Raw genomic sequence first — 27,988 nt, 5'->3', positions numbered from 1 at the left:
AACAATTAATTAAAATGTAATTCAATGTTAAAACTCAAAATGTAAACGACACGGGGCTGAGAATTGTGTCCACGGGCGTACTGCTGTCGTCTTGCAAAGATAGTCTTGTTTTCCTGTCACCATCTGTAAGAGCTCCCAGAATGGAAATGTTGTAATTGGTCTGCAGAATCAGTCCATTTTCCTTTTAGGAGAGGAGAAATGAGTTTTGCATAGTTTCTTTCTGGCTGAGACTGCTTTCTCAAACTCTTTGAAAAGGAAGTAACAGAAACAGCGTGTCAGTAATGCCACCTAGTGTTTCTCCCCTGTGCTTTCAGAGAGAAAAACATTATTTCCCCAGAATCTTAGGATTGAGAAAAGGGCATGTAGCAGTGTGTTCAGTCCCAAATAAATAGGGTCATCTCTGCACCAGGACCTTGACCTCCATTTTATATGAAAAGGAAATATGATTTGATATGGTTAATTTAATTTTACACACTTCACACAGGTATTACTCAAACCTGTTGAAATTTGAACCCAGGATCACTTGATCCCCAAATCTTTGCATAGTGTATAAGAGCAAACTGAACTTTGGAATGCTTTAATAGCTTGTCTAAAGTTGCATTGGTATTTGGAAGAACTCAAATTTAAATCTGTGTTTGCCTGCCATTCTCTGCTCCATTTTGCCTTCCTATAATCTGTTTGGTCCCTTAATACAGGGAAATATATACCTTTGTCCTGATGGAAAATGTCATTTTAGAGACGTGTATTGCATCAACAATATATGGCCATAGTGCTTGACTATAGGTCTTCTAGCATCTAGCACTAGCACAAAGCCTATCATATAAAGACAGTTTGAAGAAAACTGAAAGAAATAGCAAGTTTGGTTGAAAGTTGCTAACTGTGGGATTTTTGTTTGTTTTAAGGAGTCTAGTAAAAGAAAAGGTATGTGAATAAATAGTTAATATATAAATGAAATGTCAGCATACATTTGCTTTCAGTTGTGAGTACTGGGTTAGTTTTAAGATAAGTTTGTGCAAAGATAACTTAATCCAAACCACTTTCTAGGATACCATGACAAGACTGCAGATCAAGATTTGAGGACTTCTTCCTGGACTAAACAGTTTGATAGGACTTCCAGATTTAATCCTCAGGTATTTTTCAAATGGGAATATAAAGAAGAGATTTAAGATGTTCAATATTGTTTTTGCTTTTTGTGTAAAACTTCATGTGTCTATTCAGTTCCTTTCTCTTTTGATGTCACTCATGACCTCAGTTAATTTCAGGACTTAAGGAAATCTTTACAAATTGACCTAATTATTTTAAGTATTATTTAAGTACTCAAAGAGTACTTCTAGTTAAAAGAAAAATCTGGTTTAGGCCTGAATATTGGAATTTTTCTAGCAAACAAAGATAGTAGAGATGAACCTATACTAGCTGTGTTTGAAAAAGGGTAATAATGGGAGCCAGCAAGAAGGTTCAGCTGCTCAAGGTGCCTGCTACTAGGCCTAATGGCTTGTGTATTCCTGGAACCTACATAGTGGAAAGAGAACTCTAAAAGATAGCACATTGCATTGAGAACCATGATGAGCCAAGGAAACTGTGGGTTCATTGCTTCTGTTTCAGTTTTCCTCCCAATTCTGGGATAGAAGGCAGCACTTCTTGTTTGATCTTGACCTAATGAACTTCAAAACTCAAGTAATAAGTAAGAACTAATCTTCCAAACCTTTAAGTCTCTTATGGACTGAACTGACCATCATGAAGGGTAGGTACTGTCAAGCACTGATTAAGAGCACTTGCCACTAAGACTGATGGTCTGACCTTGATACCTGGTACCCACAATGATGGAAGGAGAGAAACAATTCCCATAAGTTGTCCTCTGGCCCCCACACAAGCATCCTGATGTATGGACAGGCATTGCACATGTGTGCACACACTCACACACACTCTTTACATCTATGAAACATAATATAGAAGGAAAAAAAAACAAAATTTAGTAGTTCATTTCCTCATCTTTGTTGATCTTGCTAATACAAAGAGCAAAATACCTCATTTATCTGAAACTTGAAAAATGTAACTACATTCCTTTCTCTCCTTCTTTAGGACTTAAGTAGAAGCCAGAAATACATCAAAAAGGAAATCTCTTCAGAAATCAGTCAGAAGGCACAAAGCAGGCATTGTGTGGACAGCAGTAACTCAAGCATTCAAAATGGAAAGTGCATGCTGAATCCCAGCTTGGTTTCAGGGCCATGCCAAATAGCTAATGGCAGTCTAAGTCCAGAAAGGCCTATTGGTGAAACTTCTTTTTCAGTGCCCCTTCACCCCACCAAGAGACCTGCATCAAACCCACCACCTATCAGCAACCAGGCAACAAAAGGTAACTTTTGTACATTAGCAGGTTAGGTATCTTTGTGACTGTGTATAAAGGTGAAAGGGCCGTTTGACTCCCAAAAGGGTTGTGACCCAAGGGTTGAGAATTGCTGCTGTGTACTCATCATCTCTTCCATTATGAACAGCAGCGTAATAGCAGTGGGCATGAGCTACTATAGTAACAATGAGAGGGTACTTAAGCTTTCTGAGGCTCAGGAGGAAGTAGGGCCTTAAAAAGAATGGGTTTACTAGGCTGAGTTAAGAGACAAGTGACAGAAGAAATAGCAATGAAAACAGAAGAGAGCATGACCTGAGGCACAGAAGAGCAGTGGTTCCTGGGGAAGGCATTAAGTTGTGGTGTACTTTGTTGCTGAAGCATAGTTTAGGAGGACAATGCCTTTCTATTTTGTGTGATAATGTGGAAGGTTTTGTTTGTGAGTTCAAAGAAACCCTATCTCGCAAAAAGTCCAAAAACAAACAGAGTCCACTGGCCTCTGCCTCCCAAGAAAGGTGTACACCGCCACCACCCAGCATGGAAAGATTTTTAAGATATGAAGTCCAGAGATGTGACTACTTTTGGAACACGCAACAAAACTTCTGTGAAGCTCTCCCTTTTAAGTCTTCTAGGTGTTATATGCCAAACATACTTTTTGAGAGTATTAACATTGTTGTTGGTGTTTTATAGGTAAACGTCCAAAAAAAGGAATGGCAACAGCCAAACAACGTCTTGGGAAAATCCTTAAATTGAACAGAAATGGCCATGCACGTTTCTTTGTGTGACAAAGCTGCTCTTGCAAAAGCCTTCCTTCTGGAGGCCAGTCTTGGGATGTGGAAGCCTGGCGTTTCCACCGTCCACCGTCCCCTGCCTGGAGCAGCTTGTGTGTACAGTAAGAATACTGCCTGAAGAACAGAATGGACCTGATGCTGCATCTTCACTGTGCCACACCCACTCAGCAATAACCCTTTGGACCTGGTCGGGAGAGGAAGAAGGAGGGTAGAACCTTAAAAAGAGGCCTTGAACTGGAAAGGGGTCTCTTGTCAGGGCTTGAATTTAAGTTTGTTGTTGGTAGTGTCTTGATTTATTTGCAGTAGTAGGATAAAGAATTATCAATAATTTATTTAACAGATTTTTTTTTTAAAGTTAACAGCTTTTAAATTCTTTCTTTTTTAAAGCTATTTATTTGGAAGATTTCTGGAGAAATATCTCACTAATTTAGATTTAAGAATGTGAAGGTTTTTAAATTATTTTTGATAGTGTGTGTGTTATGTGTGGGAAGAGCCACAGTAACAGTAGCTAGTCTGGACTCTTAAATTTGATATTCAGGTTAAAGTCTTAAACAGGGATTTGATGCATTAATTATTTTAAATTAAGATGTATATGAAATCATTTTATTTTATATATTTCATGTGTTTTTTATAAGCTATTAGCTTCGCTTTTGCTAACATCCAAGGTGCATACTGTTATCCAGGTTGATTCCCTTACAATCCCCACCTTCCCACTGCACCCTCCCCCGCAACATATTGAGATGACCCAAGACTCTTCTCTTTGCAGGGAAACACCTTCATAGCCAATGTTTAAGAACCACATAAAAGAGTCCTCATTTCTCGTTTCTTTTGACATTGTGGTTTTCTTCTACATGTAAAAAAACAGGCTTGTTTCATTTTCATTTCTCCTGATGATATCTGGGTCCCAAAGAGAACAGCTTTAATATCTTTTTCCTATGGGGAAAGTATATAAGTTTGGTTAAAATGTCATGTTCGTAGTTTTTCCAAAAACCTTTATAATTACAGAGGGCCTTCTTCATACTGCTGGTGTTGGAAGAGCCAACATCTAACACAGGTTATATCTTCCCATGCTTTTATTAACTAGACATAATTTTTTAGAAATACAATTTGATTTAGGATGTTCAAATCTGCATAAAAGCCGTAATACAATAAGATTATACTATATTAAGTTGTATAGAAGCAAGCATGTTGGAATGGGGTGTGTGTGTATGTGCGTTTTACTTTTTAATTTTCTGAAGAATTATTTCAATACAGATTTGGAGTAAAATGGGTGCTTTTTGCAGTTTCTTCCATCTGTCTTGGCTAGTAGCATATGGAGGTTTAAGTGTTTGGTTGAATTTTAGTTAAAATATTCATTTATCTCTTTTATGTACAACTTTTACTAAGTGCAAGTTCTCAGTTGCTTGTAATAGTTTTTAGTTTCCCTATTTTCCCTCATGGCATAAAAATAAATTAATACTGGGGGTCTGATAGTATCGTATTTTACAAATTCCTAAAAGACAATATAGGCAAATAATGTGAGATTTATTTTTATGGAGAAGTATGGCTGTATAATGGATTTGTCTTTTTCACTCAGCAAGGTAGCTAGACGTTTCCTTCTGCACTAAGCATTAAGTTGTAAGGAAAGAATTATGTACCATTATCTTTCATAGTTGCATTCAAAGCATATATTTCCAAAGAGAAATATTTCTTACTCTGTCTTTTACAATATTTCATGGGATAAAGAAGTTATGAGTTGATCTTTTTGTTCCAGATTGTCTGGACAAAAGTTTCGCTCTTATTTTGGGTGTCAGGTAGAAGGATTTTTACGAAATTGTTAGTATCTGTAGGAGCCTCCCTAGCCCCTGCCTGCACTATGCCATAACTAGTAGAGAGGAGAATGCAGTCCAGCTGAGGTTGTTCTCAAGATACCAAACTCTGGATTGACTGGTCCCTTGCCTTCTCACAGTATATCACTGTAATGTCTTCGTTTTCTGTTTTATTGTTAGGGCACACATTTTTTATTTGGGGTAAGAAATAAAAAGGATGATTTCTTTTTCCAGTTATAATGGGTTGGAATTTTTTTTACAACTCTTAAGTATTTTAACTATTTTTTGATCATAAAAATTAAAACAATTTATTTTTATGAATTAAAATTGTGGCCAGTATCCACCCTGTGAATTTAGGCTAATAAAACACTAATTTTGAGTTGCCACTATTTCAAATTTTTAAATAACAGTACTGTGAATTCATTTTTGATCATTTAAAACCCATAACTGAATAAATTACAAAACTTTTAGCAAATCTCTAATAAAGAATCCATATATCTTTTTCTGAGTTGAAAAATTTCAGCCACACAGCCAGTGACTTTTCTAGTGAAACCTCTTCTATAGTTCCCCAACTGTGATGTGTCCTTTTATCTCATAGAAATGGCAGGACTTTGAAGTGTGATTACTGCTGGGATCTGGGCTCTATAGTAATAGGTAGTCTCATCTATGAGCAGTATATCACAGCTTACGTAAGAAGACAGCAGTGATAGCATTTAGTTACTTATAAGTGTGTAAAATTGAGAACTAATGATCTAACATGTGCAGCTTTAATAGCAGTAGTGATCCTGTTTTAATTCAACTAAGTGACCCTTAACCTGGAATCTACTGTACTGTAATTCACAATATTATATAATATTATGCTCTCCAATACTGGTAAATGATTAAGAATACAAAACTGGCAGCTTAGTAGTTCAGGATCTTTGGAATACATTGAAATTCATAAATATAGTTCATTTTTGAAGCACATAAAATTGAACCATCTACTGAAACCACAAACTCAGAGGAGATAAGTTCATCTATATGGCTAGTCAAATACTTAGCTTAATACTTAAATACTAGTTAAATACTATTCTCTGTGTTACTAATCCTAGTTAATTCCTTTTTAAATGTATTTATTCAAATGAGATCAGTAGGTATTTATGAGACTTCTACTGTGTGCCCAGACCTAGTTAGCACTGTAGAGGAATCAGTTTCAGTTTTTGTCTGCCTGTAAAGGTGTGTCTTCTCCAGCATGTTAGCAGCAGTTTTCACTTCTAAGCAGACCTAAGCAGAAGATGACCCATTTGTAAGGAGAACAGAGCAAAACAGTTTAACTTCATTAGTTTCAACTGAGATGTTCCACTGTAGAAGTGGAAGTGTTTTTAAAAAATGGTCTCTGTTCTTTAACATTTAAGAGAAATTGAACAAGTTAGTCATATAAGGGTATGGTAGAGCTTGGAAGGAATCAAAAGACCTGCATTTTGGTTTGTATTCTGCCATTTATTTCAACTGAGCAACCCTGAATTTTATTTCTAAGTCCTAGTTTTCTTATTTGTAAGTTTGGATAAAAATGCTTAATGATATTCAGTGAAGACCAACATTCTTCAGCTATTACATCAGTTTGTTAATGAGTTACAACTGCTGATGGGTGCATCTTTAGAGAAATCTGTAAATGAAAACTGCTTCTGTTCATTATATTTACTTGATATCTAATATATGCCCAGAGCATGCTACCTAAAAACCTGAAAAATTCCTAACAAGGTGCTGAATTAGAATCAGATTTTACGCTTGAAGTGAGCGCTTTCATCAAAGTCAGTGATGATTACCTAGCACAACAGAAAAGCTAGCTTTAGGGTTTTCTCAAAGAGGAATTAGTACGGTACTGTTCTCCAGATTTGGCAAACCCTTCAGGTACAAATGATAAAAAAGGTGATGAATTTAAAATGAGTTAGCAGCTACCCATGGGACTAGGGAAAACATAAGGTGACTAGGAAAAAGAACTCTTCCAAGACAACTCTGGGTTAGGTACTAATAGCCTAGAGAGTAGTGTAGAAAGGTGGCTCTGCTGGATGTGTTCAACAACAATGAGTGTTGGCTTGCTTCAGAAGATGCTCTGCAATGGTGAGACACTTCCCAAGAGCTGGTAGGAATCATGGCCTAGTATACTGCTGTTAGAAAGAAGGATCATAGCAAGTGCGCATTTTCAGTTTTCACATGGAGAAATAAGAAATGCAAATCTGTCTCAAAAATTCTCGTTTCCCATTATGTATTATACTAATTGCTTCCTATGTAAGAGAGAAGGTCTTGCCTTTCATATGTAAAAGGCCCTGGGTTTTATCCCTAGCACCACAAAGAGAACAAGAGTAGCTACAGCCTTCAGACTGTTACTGGTACCCTAGACTTTTATTTAATGCAATCTCAAAAAATTAAGCATTGCCGGGCGGTGGTGGCGCACGCCTTTAATCCCAGCACTAGGGAGGCAGAGGCAGGCGGATCTCTGTGAGTTCGAGGCCAGCCTGGTCTACAAGAGCTAGTTCCTGGACAGGCTCCAAAGCTACAGAGAAACCCTGTCTCGAAAAACCAAAAAAAAAAAAAAGCATAGTATCTTTTGTCTAGGGAAAGCTAGTCATTAATGGTGACCAATATAACTGAGATAGGACAGAGATTTGCCTACGGACACACAGTGGCTTTGGGATTTCTGATACTTTACACAGACCCTAGTTTTTTGGTTGTTTTGTAGCAGCTGTCCATATGTGTTCTTGGAGCTAGACAGAAACAATAATTAGTATACTCCCTAAATTGCTGTTCAGCATAATTGACCTTCATTCTGTAGCCTTATTGCTAACCCTTCCCTTATTTTGCTTTCATGCCATAAGTGAAACAAATATTTGATACCCTTTATATAAACATTTTTAAAAGATTTTTAAACAGCAAATGTGTATTTCCAAAGCAGCTGGCATATCTTCACTACCACGGTTTTATTCTTCTGTAGTAAGTCCCCCTCTTTACTGGGGAGAAGCAAACAACACTCACAGGAGAAGGAAGCCCTTAGATTCCCCCGTCACCCTTGGTGCCCTTCTAGTTTCTTAAGGCTTTGTCTTAACTGTGACATTAGACTTTTTGTTTAAAGATTTATCCAATGATTCTTCCAACAACTTTACCTGCTCTGCACTATTCATTAATGAAACCCTGGCTACCACGTAGCCCTTGACCTCCAAGTAGTTTACCTATGCAAGATACTCTAGATTCACTTTTTTTTTCATTACAGAAAGCAGTCATAAGTGTAACTTAATCAGAATAGGTTTGTCTTCAATAGTATTTTTTTGTTTCTATTCACAATAATCAGCTATTTTCCCTCCATATTTTTTACCAAAACAATTATCATAAGTGCTAGAAAATACACTATTTTGCAGGAATAAAATAACCAAGACATATGCTTATATTTCTTTGGATTTTGTTTGATAAGAAATGCCAGCATTAACTGTAGAGTTGATTCCTTGCCTATAATTTTTTTTCCTCTTAAGATTCATAAGTAACATTTTCACAAAGCATGCATATACTTACACAATATAGTCAGGGACCTGAGGTGTAACTTGCTAAGTGAACCCCAAGGTTATTTTATCTTGCAAAAGAATCCTAAACCAAACTAAGGGCCTTACAGTTTATGGTTAGACTGAATCAAATGCTGTAACCTCAGTTTTTCCACAAACAGCTCTTGACTGCACAGGCGAGTCATGCAGTTGTTAATTATGACATAGCACTGATAGGAAATGCATGTGCATCTTTGCAGACTGTATTTCCTCTGGGAAAGACTTTTCTACTTTTAATATAATTAAGCCATAACAGTTTCACGCTGTGGAAAGGATGAAAAGGTTCATTTTAAGAGATTATATAGTATGAACTTTCACATTTATTGTGAAGCATCTAACTTTACCAGTGTTTCAGCAAGTTTTCTTTTAGGGTGTTGGAGGGTGGCAATGGGGAGGGGTAGTATTGGTTTTAGGGGTTTTAACTCTGTGAAATTTGAAAACAGGACAATTGTTGGCTATGGTACTTACTAGTTTTGTAGTAATGTTTTGCTAGCCTGACTTTCCTTATTGGTTTTTATGTCCATGGTCCCTGGTGACTGTTAGTCTTCTTGTTTGGGCTGTGTGCAGAGTAGTGTCTCGTTTATGTGTAGGCAGTCAGTGTGTGCGTGTGTCCTTTGGCTACAGAAACACACTGTGTGGCAATGGAATGGGGTGTGGCTGGGAGTGGGATGCCGAAGCTTTAAGAGCATTTGTTTTTATTCAGAACAGTATTTCCCATCTTTTGCCTGCAGGCAGGGAAAGTGTACAGTATTTATTTTGTTTCTGTTTTACTCTGAATTTGTAAGTCTTTAAGTAGCTTATATTATTATTATAGGGGAAGACAAGTGACTTGCTTAAAGTTGTACTTAGAATTCTTACTTCCTAATTTGTGTATTTTTAAATATTGAAATTAAAATTGTATTACTTCTGTTTTGATTTTTTTTTAGCACTCAGTATATTTTTTGCTCATTTTGTTTAAAAGTATAAATGTTGAAAGTTGTATAAAATGTGTCTCTGAAAGAAAAAATCTGAATTCTATATCCAATTCTGACTTTCTGTTCCTTTTTCTGAATCTCAAGTACTAGAATGTGGAAAACTGTTATGTTCTTGTGGAAACTCATGTCTTAACAGAGGTATTGCTGGGCAAGAGTGAAGAAAGACTCGAGTGGTTGTTAAGATGAGACGGCGGGGTGGAGACAGATGTGAGTGGGAAGCACGGTCCATAAAAACTCAGACAGAAATTGGGGTTCAACCTGAAGGTCAGAAAAGCAGCAGCCAGACACTGGCTCTTACCCTACCTCAGTCCAAAATGGCGATCCTGCCTCTAGGAATCTCAGAATGAGACTGTGTTGGGAGCTGTCTCATCCCTCTTTTATAATTCTTTGTAGCTCTGGGATTAAGGGCGTGCACCACTACTGCCTGCTTTCTGTGGCAAACTAGGATTAAAGGCGTGTGTCATTGCAGCCTGGTGAAGGCAGTCCAGTGTGGCTGTTTTACTTTTCTGATCCTTGGGCAAGATTTATTTATTAAAATACAAATGAAATGCCACTACATGGGTGCTTCTCTAGTTTTTAAAAAATAGTTTAACTCTTTAATGGATAAATTCTTAAGAACACTGTTCCCATCTGGGCACATTACAAGTGTTCAATAGGCACCTACAGTGTGCCAGGCACTGTTGTAGCCGCAGTATTACCGGGTTGGAAAACTAAGCCTAGGCCTCTGGGCTTCCGCAGACAAAAAAAGGTAAGGGCAGCAAGGCTCAACTTCATAGTAAGAAACACATCTAAGTGCAGATACTGGGAGGGAAGGTGGGTGTGGTTCAGGGGTGACATAAAAAAGGATAAATTTCCCAGAGAACTTAGACAACAATGCGGACACTAAGAGAGACTTACACAGATATAATCTTCATGGGAAGTAGAAAGTAGAAAAAGACAAGATCTCCTGAGTAAATTGGGAGCATGGGGACCTTGGGGGAGGGCTGAAGGGGGGGGAGGCAAGAGGCAGGGAGGGGAGCAGAGAAAAATGTAGAGCTCAATAAATACCAATAAATTAAAAAAGGGGAGGGTAAGTTCTTGCATTGGAGGGAGGGAGCGTAATCAAGAAGGAACACTGCAGACTGTTTTCATGGGCAGCAGGGAAGCCTCCCAAAGAAGCAAGATGAGTGCAGCTCATGGAAACCAAGGCAGCAGAAGACCTGGGATCCTTGGCACCTCCTCTCACCTCCAGAAGAGAAGGGGCAGGAGCACTGCAGCTTCGTTTACTGTGGTTCCCAGTGCTTTGGGCACTTCCAGTGTAATGACTAGTCTCTTTTCAGACAGATGATGGAAACCTCAAGTACAGGAACTTGCTCTTTGGAAACTGTAGATCTAGAAGATGCTCTTTCTAATGGTCACATGCTACAATGAAATAATGAGTATACCTCATTTTCACAAACTCATCCTGATTTTGTGGGACTAGGAAATAAATCCCAGGGGCTATTGGTGTTTTGCACTCCTTTGGATTAAGAGGGAAGAACTAGGTGCTTTGCTGCAGACAGGATTTGGATCACAAGTCTGCATTACTTCATCATGAATGCTCACTATGTACAGGGGATGATGTTGTTATTCTTTCTCATAGTATCCCAGTGAGATAGGAACCCCTATCCCCTGTACAGTGAAACTAAGAGATGGAGAAGGTAAGTATTGTGTTCAAGGTCACCTACCATTGGAGCTGGTGAGATGGCTCAGTGGGAGGAACTGAGTTAGGATCCTTTGTATCCATATTAGTACTAGGCAGATGGGGCGAACCATCTGTAATACCAAAACTTGGGGCAGGCTTAAGATTTTAACTGAAGGTCTGTCCAACTAAGTCTTGCTTCTGAGTTGCTTTTATTCTGTATTTTGAATTATGAAGGAGGAATTACATGGTCTTTGATGTAGGAATGGTTTTATTCCAAACACTTTTGTGTAGAGTGAGTTTCTTTAGATGTTTTTTCACCTGATTTCTTTTTTTAAAAAATATTTATTTATTATATATACAATATTCTTTCTACATGTATGCCTGCAGGCCAGAAGAGGGCACCAGACCTCATTACAGATGGTTGTGAGCCACCATGTGGTTGCAGGGAATTGAACTCAGGACCTTTGGAAGAACAGGCAATGCTCTTAACTGCTGAGCCACCTCCCCAGCCCCACCTGATTTCATAGTGTCTTCTACACACTTGCAAGCACTGGTGCTCACGACTGATCTCACCTGGTGCAGAAGGTGGGCTGAAAACAGGCAATGGACGAGTGGCATTGTTGTAAAACATGAGCCCAGTAAGTTGAAAACTAGAGGATGAACAGGATGCCTGCTGCATCTGTCCACCAGACAGCCCAGAGCGCTAATGGCTGGTTTGGCAGCTCCTTCTGCATGGACGTCTACTCCTCTATCACTTTCTGTTTCTCAGCTCCAGAAGTGGGTCAGCACACATCAGGAAGGAAACAGCAAAGACCTCTCTTAATGTCCAGGCTCCACCATCCAGAGCCTTGTCACCTCCCCTTCTGTAACCCCTGAGCTCCCCCTGTGCAGACTATTCCCAGTTTGTCTCCCCCAAATCTTATACAAATCTTGTACATGATTTTTTTAAATGGTCTTTTTTTAAAGATTTATTTATTTATTATGTATACAACAGTCTGCCTCCATGTATGCCTGCAGGCCAGAGGGCACCAGATCTCATTACAGATGTTTGTGAGCCACCATGTGGTTCCTGGGAATTGAACTCAGGTCCTCTGGAAGAACAGCCAGTGCTCTTAACTGCTGAGCCATCTCTCCAGCCCTTGTACATGATTTTTAAAAAAATATTTTAATTATGTGATAGTGTTGGGTGGGGGAACTTGTGCATGTGAGGGCAGTTGTAGTGCGTGGAGGGTAAAACAACATCAGATCCCATGTAAGCTGGCATTACAGTTGTGAAATGCCTGAACAGATGGATAAGAATCAAACTCCAGTCCCCTTCAAGAACAGCACACTTCACCATGGAGATACCTCTCCAGCTTCATCTTTTAAAAAGCTTCAGCTTTTAAAAAGTGCTAATTCTGTTATAACTTCAAGCTCATTTTATACTTTGGAAAAGTTTTTTTTTTTTAATTTCATTTTTGAGACAGGGTTTCCCTGTGTAGCCCTAGAATTTACCAGCTGGTCTCAAACTCAGATCTGTCTCTGCCTCCTGAGTGGTGGGATTAAAGAACTTTTTTCTATGAATAGTAATATAGATATATATTCCAAAAGGGTTTTTGAGTGTGTTGGGGGGGGGGTAGTTTTGAAAGCAATTTTAACCTGGGAAAATGATTCTTAATAGTAAAAACCTAGTGTTAACTGATTTACTCGAGTTGAGTAAGCTGTTCTTTGCACACTCTGTACTGTACCATCTGTCACACATGAAATCCTTTGGAATCCACTGGCCCAGACACTTAGACCTCCAGTTTGAGTTTTCCTAGCCAATTGCAAATATGCAAAATTTTACTGTTATCCCTTTTGCATCAATCCAACCTTGGCCTTTGCTCTGCACAGCCCCTGAGACCAACTTCTACTAGGAAAAGGAGACTGCATATGGCTGGCCAAGTTCCTTCAGATCTGTGGAGAGTCAGAACAGAAAACCTGCTCTTACTTACTGGGTACTTTGAATTATCCCAAACCTCCCAGGCCTTGTGCCTTTGCATACTCTGAACACTGGGGTCAGGTGAAAAAAGAACAGGACCAATTTTGGAGACGATCCTTTGACCTTGTAAGACTTTATTCTAACTATAAGCTCCAGGGCTAAGAACACAGATTATTGCCAGAGTTAAATACTAGCTCTGTTACTTTCTAAGTGGTCTTGGATAAGTTATATATTCTTGGGTCTCAGTTTCCTCTTTAATAACATACTCTCAATCTCACTTAGATTATAGAAGGTATTAAATAGACAAAAAAAAACATATAGTGCAATTAGGACAGTGCTTGACACAAGACAGGTTGTTAAACTATCAGAGGAGTCTCTGAGTTGGGAGTGTAACTCAGAGATATGATACTTGCCTGGCATGTGTAAGGCCCAGGCTTCAGCACTGCCACTGTGTACATGCAACATAAGCATATATACACATGTATATTCATAATACACTTAAAAAAAACTACTTCTCTTAGATTCAACCCAAGACTGACATGGTGCCATCTAATGCTTATCTGAGTAGCATGAGCAAAACTAGGCATACGAAGGACAAAGAAAAGCTAGCTGCTTAAGGAGTTCAAGGGTCTCATTGGGGCAGGCAGCCAAAGCTAAAACCGACCTTGGGAATATAGGAAGGCCCTGAGATCTGGACTGAGAATCCTGAGGTTTGTTTCAGCATTTGGAGCAGTGCACCCAAGACTGCATAGTGGCTAGTTAGCTGTGGGTAGGATGGGAAGAAGGAAATGTCACCAAGGTTGGAGCCTTTGGTACACACACGTACACACACACACACACACACATATATGTATAAACTGATTTTTGTTTTCAAGCCCACATAGCAATTTTGGAATCTGACAAGCATGCTCTATGGTAGTGGTTTTCAACCTCTTTGAGTTGCATATCAGATATCCTGTATATCAGATATTTATGGTTCATAACAATAGCAAAATTACAGTTAAGATGTAGGAGTGAAAATAATTTTATGGTTGGTGGTCACCACAACATGAAGCACTTTATTAAAGAGAAGGTTGAGAACCACTGCTCTATGGAGTAGCGGATTGGTTGCTTCAGCACATGCTGCTCATACCTATGCACAACTCATGGGAAGTCCCACTCTTGCTCCTCCGCAGGTCATCTGTGGAATGGGTGGGCAGAACATTCTAAGGCTTTACAGAGAAGTTCTCTCACTTTGGTTTCCCCTGCTGCACTGCTCATTTGATTTTCTATGTTTATCTGTGTCCATCCTGTTAAGCTACTTTAGGACCAGCTCTTGTAGAACTTGTAGATACTAAGTCTTACTAAAGATCTGAATAAACAGAAGAGCGAACATATTTCTTGTTAGTTAGACAAGCTTCCCTTTTTACCTATTGTTGCTACCACCAACCATTCTCACACTTCAGCTCCCATGGAAGCTCTTAGCACCATGACCAAAACCCTCACATTCAGCTACAGACAGAGAAAATCCAAAACAGGAGTGCCTTAGAACACTGGAAATAAGGCCCTGCAGGCCTGGAAGTCTGGCTACTTCATGTAGTCAAGGACCTACATCTGTCTGGCTGACCTATCAATATATGGTTCCCACCTTATGACCCAAGATGGTGACTCATATCTTCACCCAGTAGGAGCAAGGATGAAGCTACAATTCTTCCCTCCTCCCCAATTCTGTCTGTCTTTCCTAAGGTAATCCATATAAAACATGTCCTGGCTGGCGCATATATATTCAATAAATGTAGAAATAACTTCCCTCCAAGTTTGTTACCTTCTTCTTAGTTACATGAGAGTAACCATGAGAACTGGGAACAAAATTGCCACTGCTATATTAGTTGTTACTACAGGGCTGGGGATGTAGTTTACTTGGTAGAGTACTTGCATGAAGCCCAGCAGAAGGATCATCCTCAGCTACTTGAATTTAAAGATTATGACACGAGTCTTTGTCTCAAACATATGCAAATGTTTATATCACTACAGAATCAACTTTTGCTAACACCTCATTGGGCTGTGTTTTATTTGGGGTGCTGATGTCTGCCTTATATCTTCTCCTGAGTTGACCCAGCCTTTGGCAGTTGCTTCAATGCTTGAAATGAAGCATACCAGTTAACAATGTCTAGTTATCTCTGAGTGGTACCCACTTAAACATACATCAGATCTTCATCTAGATCAGTATGAAGCCTCTGTGCCTTGCCCTGGAAATGGTTTTACCACAGCATAGTGATGAAGTAAGAAAGGCCACACTTTTTATGTCCTTTTATTTATCACTTAAGCTCCCACACACCACACAAAAAGCTAAGCATACCAACAGGTATTAACCCAGTGTTTAGGCACTGAAAGTAGTGAGAGAAACTGTTTAATTTCTCTATTCAATATGATGATTCCTCATAGACCAAAGGAAAATAAACGATTTTCAGAAATTTTCCATTTCCAGTTCTTGCTTCTACTTTAGGACCCCTTTACTGATATTTTTCTCCAGCCTAGCATCTGTAGAGGTTCCTTGAAGATGCACTTGGCACTTTTCAAATCGAGTAGTTACCAAATTAATAAAGTAACTATTTACTCTATCAAAAAAGGGGTGCTAAGGCATCCTGGGGTTAGTAAAAGAAGAGGGGCCATTACTGCTAGAGAAGGAAGGAATTACCAGAGTGCATAGGACTTTAGCTTCAAGTACAGTGTAACCACTCAGGGAATGCTACAGTAGCTTGCCCCTTCTGGCTCTCTGAACCTCTCCTAGTACTTTTCCAGGCATACTCTCTGGAAACTGGACATTTGGGAACCAGGTACTGTGAGATAATGCTTTTGTACACTATAAAGATTTGTCACTCGTATTAGTTTTATAAAATTCTGACTGGCCAGTAGCCAGACAGGAAGTATAGGTAGGTGACCAGACTAAGAATTCTGGGAAGAAGAAAGGTAGAGAGTCAGAGTCAGTCACCATCCAGACGCAGAGGAAGCAAGATGAGAATGCCTCACTGAGAAAAAGTACCAAGGCACATGGCTAAACATAGACAAGAATTATGGGTAAATTTAAGTTGTAAGAGCAAGTTAATAAGTTTGAGCTAATAGACCAAACGATTTATAATTAATATAAGCCTCTCTGTGTGTTTCTTTAGGACTGAACAGTTGCAGGAACAGGCAGGACAGAAATTTCCATCTACAACCATGAATATCAGTCCTTAAAAGCACAGAACAGGCTTCAAGCGAAGAGAAAATGACCAATGGAGCCGAACAAACTATTCAGTACAAACTCCCTACTTTAAAAAAAAATCCCCATGCCGGGCGGTGGTGGCACATGCCTTTAATCCCAGCACTTGGGAGGCAGAGGCAGGCAGATCTCTGGGAGTTGGAGGCCAGCCTGGTCTACAAGAGCTAGTTCCGGGACAGGCACCAAAGCTACAGAGAAACCCTGTCTCGAAAAACAAAAAAAATAAAAAATATATTTAAAAAATCCCCCTGATGACCCCCTTTTGGAAAACCAGCTCTTGTACAGAGACAACTTCACCCCAATGTCCATTCTTCAATAGTTGCAGCAATTCCTAAATCTGAACCATTTAGTAAAGCACAGCAACACTGGGGGTGTGGGTTAAAGGGTACAGGTATTTTTTTTTTTTAACCTGTAAACAGGAGGGGTCGACACTCCAAAAACTGGCTTTTTCTCAGCTCTTGTCAATGTGAGGCCAACATGAGAATGTGACTATTCTGTTGGGTTCTTTTTTTTTTTTTTGGAGGGGGGTGTACACTCATTAGAGATACCCGAAGATAGCACTGCTTGGAGGAGTGCACTGGGATAAGGAGAAGAGGAAGGCTCCCTCAAAATGCTGGATAGACAGCATGAAGGAAGACTGTGGTATGACAATAACACAAGCATCTAGGACTGTCCTGGATAGGAACCACTGGAGAACCGCCATAAACAGGCTGCCCATGCATGCTTAAGCATTGCTGGGGCATAAATGATGATATGAGATGTTCACTGCTTGGATGAGTTTGTCTAGGCTGGGGATTGCAATGGTTTCCACAAAAGAAATTTATTTGCAACAGTTTTGAAGATCAAAAGTATAAGATCAAAGTATCTAAAGATGTATTAGTTATTTGTTGCTGCAACAAAATACCTGACAAACAATTTGAAGGGTTTCTTTTGGCTTACCATTTGAGGTTACAGTTAATCATGGTGGGGAAATCATCACGCAGTATCTTGATGCACTTGTTACATTGCACCTGCAGTGAGTAAATGAAGAGCTGCATAGCTTGCTTTCTTTTTATTCAGTCTAGGACCCCAGCCCATAAGACAATACTGATCACATCTAGGGTGGGTCTTTATTTTTAGTTAACCTAATATGGAAAGTCTCTCACAGACATGCCTAGAGGTTTGTCTCCATGGTGATTCTAAATCCCATCAAGTTGACAAAAAAATTAGCCATCATAGCAAGACTGTTGGCTTGGATAACCTTAAGGTGAATATTTATTCCCAACCTCTCTGCTTTGTTTGTAGATGGCCATCTTCTGTGTGTATCTTCAAATCATCTTTCCTCTGTTCATGCCTGTGTCCAAAGTTCTCTTCTAAGGATACCTATACAACACACCCTTACATACATACCCCTCAGACAATTCTTAGTATAGTTTATAAATCCATATAAAAATGTTTTTCTTACCAGTTTACTGCCAGTATTGATTCCACTGGCCACAGTAGTGGTGAATACCGAAGGATGGGACAATTTACAGATTCACGGCCTGTCCATGGTTCTTAGGACGAACACTTTCCCTTAAACAAAGTGAAATTTGGATGAAGAGCTTCTAGTCCGCTCATTTCCAGAGAAAATATCCAGGGGTTAATACTCTGAGCTTTACCTGGGTGGTGATACTATGAGTGACATGTTGCCTTTATTCTTTCCTCAAATATTTACTGAATATTGAGTACTGTGCTACGAAGGCTCTGGGTGGGGTAACAGGAAGGCACCAGGTAGGTTCTCTCCCGGAAGAGCTAAGGAATTACACAATGTATTTTGCAATAGTACCAAAGCTGGGTCAAGGGGATAATATGCTCTTCTGCCTGGTATGAAGCTCTGGTGAGAAGCTTCATCATGGGAACTGTCACTAATGTTCCCATGATGAAAGACGGGGCACAAAGTAGATACTTCTTGTTCTACCTGACTGCCACTTGGGTCCTTTTAATCCTGTCTCTTTAACAGTCTGGGAGCCTTGCCTCAAAGGCCTGCATCAGAGCTCTTTAGAGGGCTGCCCTTATCCCTCTGCAGATACTTTACCCATTTGTTGGTAAAGTGAGCAAGAAGGGTTGGGGACCTTACTCTTGTCTCTGTACCCCTTCCCCTCAGGCCTTAGCTAATACACAAGGCCTGTTGGTGAAATGTAGCCTCACGTTTGAAATCAGAGTAGCTAGTGGTGTAGAATCTGAAGGGTATTTTGACATAAAGGTCAAAGTAAAGAAAGAGTTTTTTCAGAAAGTGCCATGGGTGTGGCTTTTGTCTAGTGGAGTAGATTATGACTCAATACATAGAAAACCTAAACTGTACCAGCTCAGAAAAAGATAAGAGTGCTAGAATTTAGTCTCCTCGGCTCTCAATGTCTTATGGAAAGTGGACTGAGAAACTTGCTCAGGTGCTAATATGAGCCATATTTTAGATTTGTTTTTATTATGGCTATTTTTAAATTGTGTGTGTGCATGCATGCACATGCAGGCTAGCATGTTCATACCTGGAGTTACAGGTGGGAATGGAGCCTGAGTCATCTCTTTAGCCCAACCCTCGTGAGCCATTTCTGGTAAAGGATGGCTGAGAGCCAAAACAAAAAAACAAACAAACAAAAAAAAAACCCAGAAACTTAACAAATACGTGCACATGAGGCTTCTTCTCTTGTCAGCCACCAGCAAACTCTAAAGAAGTTCAGGCTAGGCTTCTAAGTGGTAAGAGAGAAGAGGGGAGAGATTGATGCTGAAGGAAGAGGGGAAACTGTGGATCATCTAATCCTAGCTAAGGTTCCAGCTGAATGCAGTCAGTGTTCTAAATGTGTCAGGGAAGAACTACCCAAGAGAGCCCTCTCAGCTCAGATCTCTGAAGAAAAAATGAATCCTTGGTCTTAATTCCAAAGCTTATGGGTGACTGTTGTGCAGCAATATATATTTCTATCCTCTTTTAATCTCTTGATATTATTCAATGTATCTGATTATCCTTTGTTAAAATGTTTAGACAGTTGGGTCTCATGACCCCATATTCTCCATTATTCTCTCATCCCATTGGCTTCTCCTAAACCTTCGTAGTTCTATCAGTCTCTTCTTTCTCCATTAAAGGGGCAGCTTCTTGTAATTCTTTTTTTCTTTTCTGGGATGACCTCATCCAGTCCCGAAGATTCGTATGTCATCTGTATTTTCAAAATTATAGTATTGACCTCTTCTCTAAATGCTAGACTCACAGATCCAAGTGTCTATTGGACATTTCCACTTGGACTTTTTATGGTTTTCTTTTGTTCTATCTTAAAACTTTGCATAGCCACTAGTCAACTAAGAAATTCTGTGAGCAGGAGAAATGGTCTTCCCCAGGGAAGAACACCCCCTACCATCAGTTATCCAATGCAAAGCGGTCAGTCCTAAAATTATAGACATCTAAGTGACACTATATAGACAGAGCAGGCTGTATTTATATATTTAGGAATATATGAATATATAAAAAGACATATTATAAGGCCCGGCGATGGTGACGCATGCCTTTAATCCCAGCACTCGGGAGGCAGAGGCAGGCGGATCTCTGTGAGTTCGAGACCAGCCTGGTCTACAGAGCTAGTGCTAGGACAGGCTCCAAAGCCACAGAGAAACCCTGTCTCCAAAAACCAAAAAAAATTAAAAAAAAAATTATACCCTTGACCCAGTTTTGGTGCTATTGCAAATACACACACACACACACACACACACACACACACACACACTCACACAAATAGAGGCTATGAATTTGAGAGAAAGTGGGAGAGGGGCAAATGATATAATTTTAAAAATTCTTTTAAAACAACCCGGGGGATGGAGAGATGGCTCAGTGGTTAAGAGCACTGCCTGCTCTTCCAGAGGTCCTGAGTTCAATTCCCAGCAACCACATGGTGGCTCACAACCATCTGTAATGAGATCTGGCGCCCTCTTCTGGCGTGCGGGCATACATGGAGGCAGAATGTTGTATACATAATAAATAAATAATAAATCTTTAAAAAATAAATAAATAAATAAAACAATCCAAAAGCTGGGTGGTGGTGGCGCACGCCTTTAATCCCAGCACTCGGGAGGCAGAGGCAGGTGGATCTCTGGGAGTTTGAGGCCAGCCTGGTCTACAAGAGCTAGTTCTGTGACATGCTCCAAAGCTACAGAGAAACCCTGTCTCGAAAAACCAAAAAAATAAAAAAATAAACAACCCAAAAATAAGCTGTTAAATGACTACTCATGGAGACAAAGACAGCTCACTTTGTAAAAGTGCTTGCTGCCAAGCCTCACAACTTGAGTTTAATCCGTGGGACCTACCTGGTGAAAGGAGTGAATTTACTCTCTTGTAAGCTGTCCTCTGACCTCCACATGTGCCATGACATGTGTGCGCCCTTATACATTCACACTAAATAAATGTAATTAAAATTTTGAAAAGACTACTCAGGACTCATTTTGTTTGGCATGATAAAACAGGACTGTCATGAATGATGTTTTTATACTGAGAGAGCTCTATAAGAAGCACATTGTGCCATTCAGGGACACACAGGTAAATGCCAATGTAAGGCAGGAGGCAGAGAGCAGGGGAAGAGGAAGGGGAAGTTAGTATAGCTAATTTGACTAATTTCACCAGCCTGTGAGGAATACAAGAGCTGGCTCTCTCAATGTCTGAAACCTGGACCCGGGGCAATTAAGGAAGGGAAATAACTGCCCCGGTAGTGAGAGAAAAGGGGTGGTTGCAGGAGTTAGCTCACATCAGTGCTTTGTGAGTGGAAGGCAGCCCACCATGAGCTGTCTGTCCACAGTCAGTGGTCAAAGCAACAAATAAAAAAATACAACTACTATAAAACATAAGTTAGTATTTCTGTGAGTTCAGTAAGAGTGATCTCTTTCATTCTTCGTTACTAATAATTTTGGTCTTTTTTGTCATTCTAGGTAAAGACAGTAATTTTTTTTAATTTCAAAGAACTAAGTTTTAATGACTCAGTATATTATTTTTCTAGTCTTTGTTGTATTTCTACTCTAATCTGTATTATTTCCTTTTTTGGCTATTAGTTTCTAGTTTCTAAGGTAGGATATTAGGCTACTGATTTGAGATCTTTTCAGTGTAGACATTGACAGCTATTCATTTCCCCTAAACATTGTTTTTGCTACACCTCACAAAGTTTTTTAATTATTTTCAAGTATTTATGTGATTTTGTATGTACGGGTGTTTTGCTTGCATGTATGTCTGTTCACCATGTGTCTTCAGTGTCCTCAGAGGCCAGAAGGCATTGGATCCCTTGAAACTGGAGTCATTGATAGCTGTGAGCCACAATGTGGATGCTAAAAAACTGAATTTTGATTTTTTTTTTTTTTTTTGGTTTTTCGAGACAGGGTTTCTCTGTAGCTTTGGAGCCTATTCTGGAGCTAGCTCTTGTAGACCAGGCTGGCCTTGAACTCACAGAGACCTGCCTGCCTCTGCCTCCTGAGTGCTGGGATTAAAGGTGAGCACCACCACCGCCCAGCTTTTTTTTTTTTTAAAGATTTATATTTATTATGTATATAGTGTTCTGCCTGCATGTGTCCCTGCAGGCCAGAAGATGACACCGGACCTTATTACAGATGGTTGTGAGCCACCATGTGGTTGCTGGGAATTGAACTCAGGACCTCTGGAAGGGCTCTTAACCGCTAAGCCATCTATCTCTCCAGCCCCAGAGCAGTAATACTCTTAATGTCTGAGCTGTCTCTACAACCCTTTTTGTATTTATCTTAACGTATTTTCTAACTTCCTTTTGTCATGGTCACACATTGAGGTGGCATTTGTTTGGGTTCATATGTTCCAGAGTAGGCGCGTGTGGATTAGAAATGTTAGGCAGAATAGACAGATACAAAAGAAATACAGAGACATAGTATCAGGAGAGCAACTCAGTGAATACTGAATCTGCCTTGCTTATTTTCCATATGCTTATATACCCCAATACAAAAAGCAGGGGGGAGGGGGAGGGAGAGGGCAAAAGACTGATTTAATATGACACAAAGGACAACCAGAGCAGTTACTTGCTTCAATACTTGAGACAAGCCACTATTTCCTGAGTTAAGGATCCTGATGTTTTGGGCAGGGTGTGCAGCAAATATACCTTAGACAAAGTATCAAGTATCCTGTAGGCAGCCACTCCCTATGTCAAAGTACCTGTTTTAAAACAAAGGAGCAGGAATGGGCTTGAATTCTCTGACCTTTGGTCAGGGTGGAAGGGATCCACCTCAGTGGGCTAGGTAAATGTCAAAACACCAAGTAACCACAACCTAGGTCAGGGTATCTTGTGTAGCCACACCTGTTGTCAATAACTTTGAAAGTAAAAACAAGCTCAGACTCTCTGACCTTTAGTCAGGGTGGAACAGGCTCACATCTGTGGCCCCCATCCTTTGTTAGTTCTCCTTTAACTTATTAAGAGCATGCTGTGTAAGTTCCACATTTGTATCTGATGCTCATTTCTAATTTCATTTCATTAAAGCTAGAGAACATTCTTTTCATGATATGTACATTGTTATAATTTGTAAACCCTTTAGCCTTTATTTTACGTATGAGTGATGAGGCAGGAAGAGGGCATCAGAATGCTTGGGACTGAAGTTACAAATGATTGTGAGCCATCATGTAGGTGCTAGGAATTGAATCCCAGGTCACCTGGAAGACCAGCTTAATCCGTGAGCCATCTTTCCAGCCCTGCACTTATAATTTGCAATATTTGTGATTATTGTCTCTATAATTAGATGAAAGGAAGAGGGACAAACTTTTCATTTATTCATAACTACCTTTGCTGATGCTTTTTATTTCTTCCTGAGAATCTAAGGTATTGCTTAATGCCTTTTCAGCTCAGACTTCCTTTAGTATAGGAAGAGTAGCAACTAAGTCAGCCTTTTAGAAAAAGATTATTTTTAGTGTGTGTGTGTGTGTGTGTGTGTGTGTGTGTGTGTGTGTGTGTATGGTTATCAGATCCCTTGAAGCTGCAGTTACAAGTGGCTGTGCCATGTGAGTGCTGGGAACCAAACATAGGTCCTTAGCAATAGCAGTCAGTGCTCTTAACTACTGAGCCATCTCCAGCCCACTCAGATTTTATCTGATAATGCCTTGATGTTTGACTCATGTTTGAAAGATAGTTTTACTGAATACAGAACTGTTTTCCCCTTCTCTTGGCACTCTGAACATGCCATCCCATTACCTGTGAATATGCATGGATCCTGATGAGAAATCAGCTGTTGGGCCTCCCTGCACACAGTGAATCAGTTGCCTCTCCTTTACTACTTTGAGGTTTTTCTTTCAACAGTCTGATTATCCTGAGCACATAGACTTTAGATATATGTATTGACTTCTATCAAGTTTAAAGGGTTCTAGCCATTTCTTCAAATAGCCTTCTTCCCCCTTTCTTCTAGGGTGCCCATTATGCATATGTTCCTACAGCTGGTGGTGTTCTTTTTTTTCTCATTCTTTAAATATTTTTGTTCCTTTTAAATTAATTGACCTATCTTCAGATATTCTGATCCTTTCTTTGCTCTGTTCAGATCTACTGCTAAATACCAATGAGCTTCTCCATTCATTCAGTTATTGTACAAAATTGTTATTCAGTTTTTTAAAATTTTGTTTCTTCTTTTTTTTTTTTTTCAATTCTGTGCTGAGCTTTTATTGGCAAAAGTTCCTTTACAGACGGAATCATCTTAGTGGTTCAAACATTTGTTCTTGAACAGTAATAGAGCTGGGATCAAGCAATACGTTATCAATACTTACATACTTCACATAACTTTTGCTAAAAGATCAACAGGAAAGATGCCCAATCTCTGGACATTGCAACATGCCTTATTCACCAAAGCACTGGGCTACATCCACAGCTCTCCTGGGACACAGGAAGGACTGTGGGCTGCAGGCTGGACCTGCCTGAAGTCTACTGCAGGCTATAATTTGTTTCTTGACTGATATTCTCTGTTTGATGAGACACTATTCTCATGCATTCATATTTTACAGAGTTTGAACTCTTTGAACATTTCTCTGAAAGCTTAAAGTCCAATCTGGCTTTGTCAGAAGCTGTTTCTTTTATGTGTGTTTTGCCTGTATGTACATCTGTGTACTATGTGCAAGCCTAGTACCCAAGGAGGCTAGAAGAGGGCATTTGATTCCCTGGTACTAGAGTTATTAGATGCCATGTGGAAGAGTAGTCAGTGCTTTAACTGCTGAGTCTTCTTTCTAGCACCTAAGAGCTGTTTGTATCACTAGCTTTTACTTCCTTTGTATGGGTCATACTTTGTTTCTTTACTTTCTTCACAATTTACTTGCCAAAGTCGTATTTTCTTTTCTTCGTGGGGTTGTTGTTGCTTGTTGAACTAGTTGCTGTGTTTGTCTAGTGACTTACGATTTAATTTTGTGTAGTGTGCATCAGCACTGTGTGTGACTAAAGTCTCTCCTTGGTTACCTGACCTCTCAGCTAGTGACTCGAAGGAGATTACCTTAAGCACCAGGAGCCAGTATGCACTTTAGCCTTTGTCAAGGAGCTCTATGACTATGTTGGTATATGCCTTCATCAGTCAGGCAGTTTCCAAGTATGTATCGCTTTTGCTTCCTGCTTGCACGGAGCCTGAGTGTCAGGCAGAACTTTCTGAGCATGTGCGGTCCTATGTGTGTGCCTGTGTGAGTTCCTACAGTATGCTGACACTTTTCAAAGCCCTTACTTGTTCATTTCTTTGGTTAGTCTGTCTGCTGCTTTCCTCAACTGTTACCAGTAGGGAGAACTGCCAGAGGCAGGTGGGGCCGAATGTGGGCACTCGGGCACTGGGCGTGTAGCCTTTACCTGCCCTTTGTCTTCAGCATCTTCCGTTTAACATAATGTGAATCCTGTCTAAGAGTTACCCCGGGGTACAAAGTCTATGCAAAATTTGACTGGGAAAAATTCAGCACATTGGTATTTCTTAAACTGAGAATTTGCATTTGGCATTGTCCCTTTGGAAGCTTAGTTAGGATGTTTTGGGGATATGGAAATCAATTTGAAAAGGTGTAAATTGGAGAACAATAAAAAAGGCCCTTGGCTAAGGGAAGGTGGCTCAGTCCATTGGAGAGGCTGAACCCCCCCCCCCCCCCCCCCGCAGCTGGAAAGGTTAAAATCTTCCTTAAGTGCCCTGTGTTGTCTTCCATGGACCCTTGTGGACCCACACCCATTCTACAACAGTTATCCATTGCTTCAGCCATGATATTAAAATATTTGATATTTGTATACTCTTGGGAGGATGTGGGCATTCAATGAGATCACATAAAGATGAGCCATTGAAAGAGCTCCAGTCCTGCCTGCTCTCTTGGCACAGATACTAGGAATGTGGTTGTCATTTCTCAAAGGTATAAAAGAGCTTCAGGGGAAAATATAGGAGTCAGAGAAATGTACAAAGGTAGCTGGGATTTGGCTGCTTTTACTCTGGAGGAGTTGCTGCAAGCTTCTAGTTAATTTCTGTAGTTCTGAAAAACTAACAGCATTTCCCAGCTTCTTCACTGCTTCTATGGAAGGACTCACTGTTTATACCTTCACTGCATTTTCCCAGTCATGATATTAAAATGGGGAAACTTTTATGGAAGCACACTTGCTTGACATGCAGATTGAAAATAATAAGACATTATTGCAAAGCAATGTCAAAAGTACAGGTAAACACTGGGTGGTGGAGCACGTCTTTAATGCCAGCACTCGGGAAGCAGAAGCAGCCTGGTCTACAGGGCGAGTTCCAGGACTGCCAAGGCTGTTACACAGAGAAACCCTGTCTCGAGGTAAAAAAAAGTTAAATGTTTAAACCAAATAAAAATATTTAACAATCGAGCTGAGTGGTGGCGGTATAGGCCTTTAATTCTAGTACTTGGGAGACAGAGATCTCTGAGTTTGAGGCCAGCCTGGTCTACAAGTGCTAGTTCCAGGACAGTCAGGGCTGTCACACACACAAAAAACTGTCTCGAAAAGCCAAAAAAATTTAACAATTGAAATATCATACCAAAACTAGTCCAAGAAAAAAACTACCCTTCACCCTGGTCCCTAATCCATTTTCATTTGTTCTTGTTACTATCTAGTCTTTCTTATTCTTTTTACTTTTTTATTGGGGGGGGGAGGGCATTGAGCCTAATGTTGCAAGATTTATATAGCCTACCACTGAGTTACAGCCCCAGCATGCCCTTTTTATTAATTATGTTGTATACATGTATGTTAGGAGTGGGATGCCAGAGGTCAAGTCTGGGTGTCATTCCTCAGGAGCTATCCGCCTTATTATTTTAGTTTATGGTGTGTATGTATATATATGATGCATGTGTTTTGTAGGCTTGTACAACAAGTACCTTTCTCTGCTAAGCCATCTTTCCAGTTCCCATCTTATTTTGAGACAGGATCTCTGGAACCTGGGGCTTGCCAATTGGTCTAACCCCACTTCCTTTTATTCTTACATTTTTGTAGTAATATTCCCTGACCTTCCTGAAGATTCAACTCAGGGGCTATACCCTCAGTTCACCATTTTCTGTAGTATTTTATACTTAGGGTTTTTTGTTTGTTGTTTTTTCAAGACAGGGTTTCTCTGTAGCTTTTAGAGCCTGTCCTGGAACTCACTCTGTAGACCAGGCTGGCCTCCAGAGGAGCTTAGATGAGCGTTAGTGCCTCAGGAGATAGCTAGCAGGGCTTTTCAGGTCTTGATGGTCTCTGTGAGGTTCTCAGGGCTGCGCCGGGTCTGTCTACAACACTTGAATTCCTGAGATGGCACTGTCCACCGAGTGCTGGGATTAAAGGTGTGCTTCATTACTGCCTGGCATACTTAGAATCTTATATTCATTTTAAGTTAATTTTATAAGTACTCACCTCCTTCAACTCTACTTTTCCCACTTTCCTCTTACACTCTGCTGTAACCAAAGTGTTGAACCAAGTTCATTCAAAAACACCCTACTGGTACATTCTCAAACGTGGGCTGGCCTTGAACTGGAGATCACCTGCCTCGGCCTCCCAAGTGCTGGGATTAAAGGTGCCCCTCTTCACACCTGGTTTAATTTTATTCTCAGGTGTATAATGTTTTGCCTGTATGTATGTCATGTGTGCCTGGTGTCCCAAGAGTCCAGAAGAGGGTATTGGATCCCCGCCAGAACTAGAGTTACAGGCAGTTGTCAGTTGTGAGCTGCCATGTGGGTGCTGGGATCCACGCCCCTGGGATTTGGCGATCTTTTCTCACAACATAGGGATGACCTTCTAGGACAAAGAGAGAATTTAAAACATGCTTGCTAAAGCTGTATGGTCTGAAAACAAGGTATATTGTCCTCAGTACTCTGCCCTATCTTGTGAACGCGATTTACTGATGCTTTTATTTCTGGGAAGATTCGTGGAGGAAGAAACGGGGCTGCCAAAGGTCATCCTTATTTTAACAGGTATTTCCCATTTACTTACTCCAAGGACGTTTAACTGGCAGGGACACATACAGGAAAGTCCTTTCCGGCGAAGAATCTTGAAATATCTGCACAATCTTTATTCAGAAGGGACGAGGGAAGCCGGACCTGCCCTTTTCACGGACATACCTACCCTTTCTTGAGGGAAAGACGGGATCCGCCACAAGGGCTGACGCCCCAGTAACATGCGGGCCGGTCTCTCAATTCCGAGCGACTGTTTCCATTTGTTCCGGGGTGAGG

The 27,988-nt window shown here is 40.1% G+C and overlaps 1 protein-coding gene and 1 long non-coding RNA gene across 3 annotated transcripts in view; one reads left to right on the top strand and one right to left on the bottom strand.

Moving 5' to 3' along the window:
- Positions 1–9,533, top strand: part of Kdm7a (lysine demethylase 7A) — a 106,680-nt gene extending 97,147 nt beyond the window's left edge. For both annotated transcript variants that reach the window (XM_050148060.1, XM_050148059.1), the window contains 3 exons: positions 1,045–1,130; positions 2,080–2,353; positions 3,032–9,533. In XM_050148060.1, coding sequence (XP_050004017.1) covers positions 1,045–1,130; positions 2,080–2,353; positions 3,032–3,126 — 455 coding nt within the window. In that variant the 3' untranslated portion in view covers positions 3,127–9,533. The remainder of the gene's footprint in view (positions 1–1,044; positions 1,131–2,079; positions 2,354–3,031) is intronic.
- Positions 46–27,886, bottom strand: LOC126505275 (uncharacterized). The gene is made up of 4 exons (XR_007592843.1): positions 27,750–27,886; positions 17,792–17,901; positions 17,287–17,357; positions 46–245 (listed from the first exon to the last, which is right to left on the bottom strand). It is a non-coding gene; the product is annotated as an uncharacterized lncRNA (long non-coding RNA).
- Between the last annotated feature and the right edge of the window lie 102 nt (positions 27,887–27,988).

The sequence above is a fragment of the Alexandromys fortis genome, unplaced genomic scaffold (assembly GCF_014885135.2).
Source record: "Alexandromys fortis isolate MF-2015 unplaced genomic scaffold, M_Fortis_MF-2015_v1.1 scaffold_57, whole genome shotgun sequence".
Taxonomy (NCBI): Eukaryota; Metazoa; Chordata; class Mammalia; order Rodentia; family Cricetidae; genus Alexandromys; species Alexandromys fortis.
Note: the sequence above shows the minus strand (reverse complement) of the source record. Positions and strands in the feature narration are given on the sequence as shown.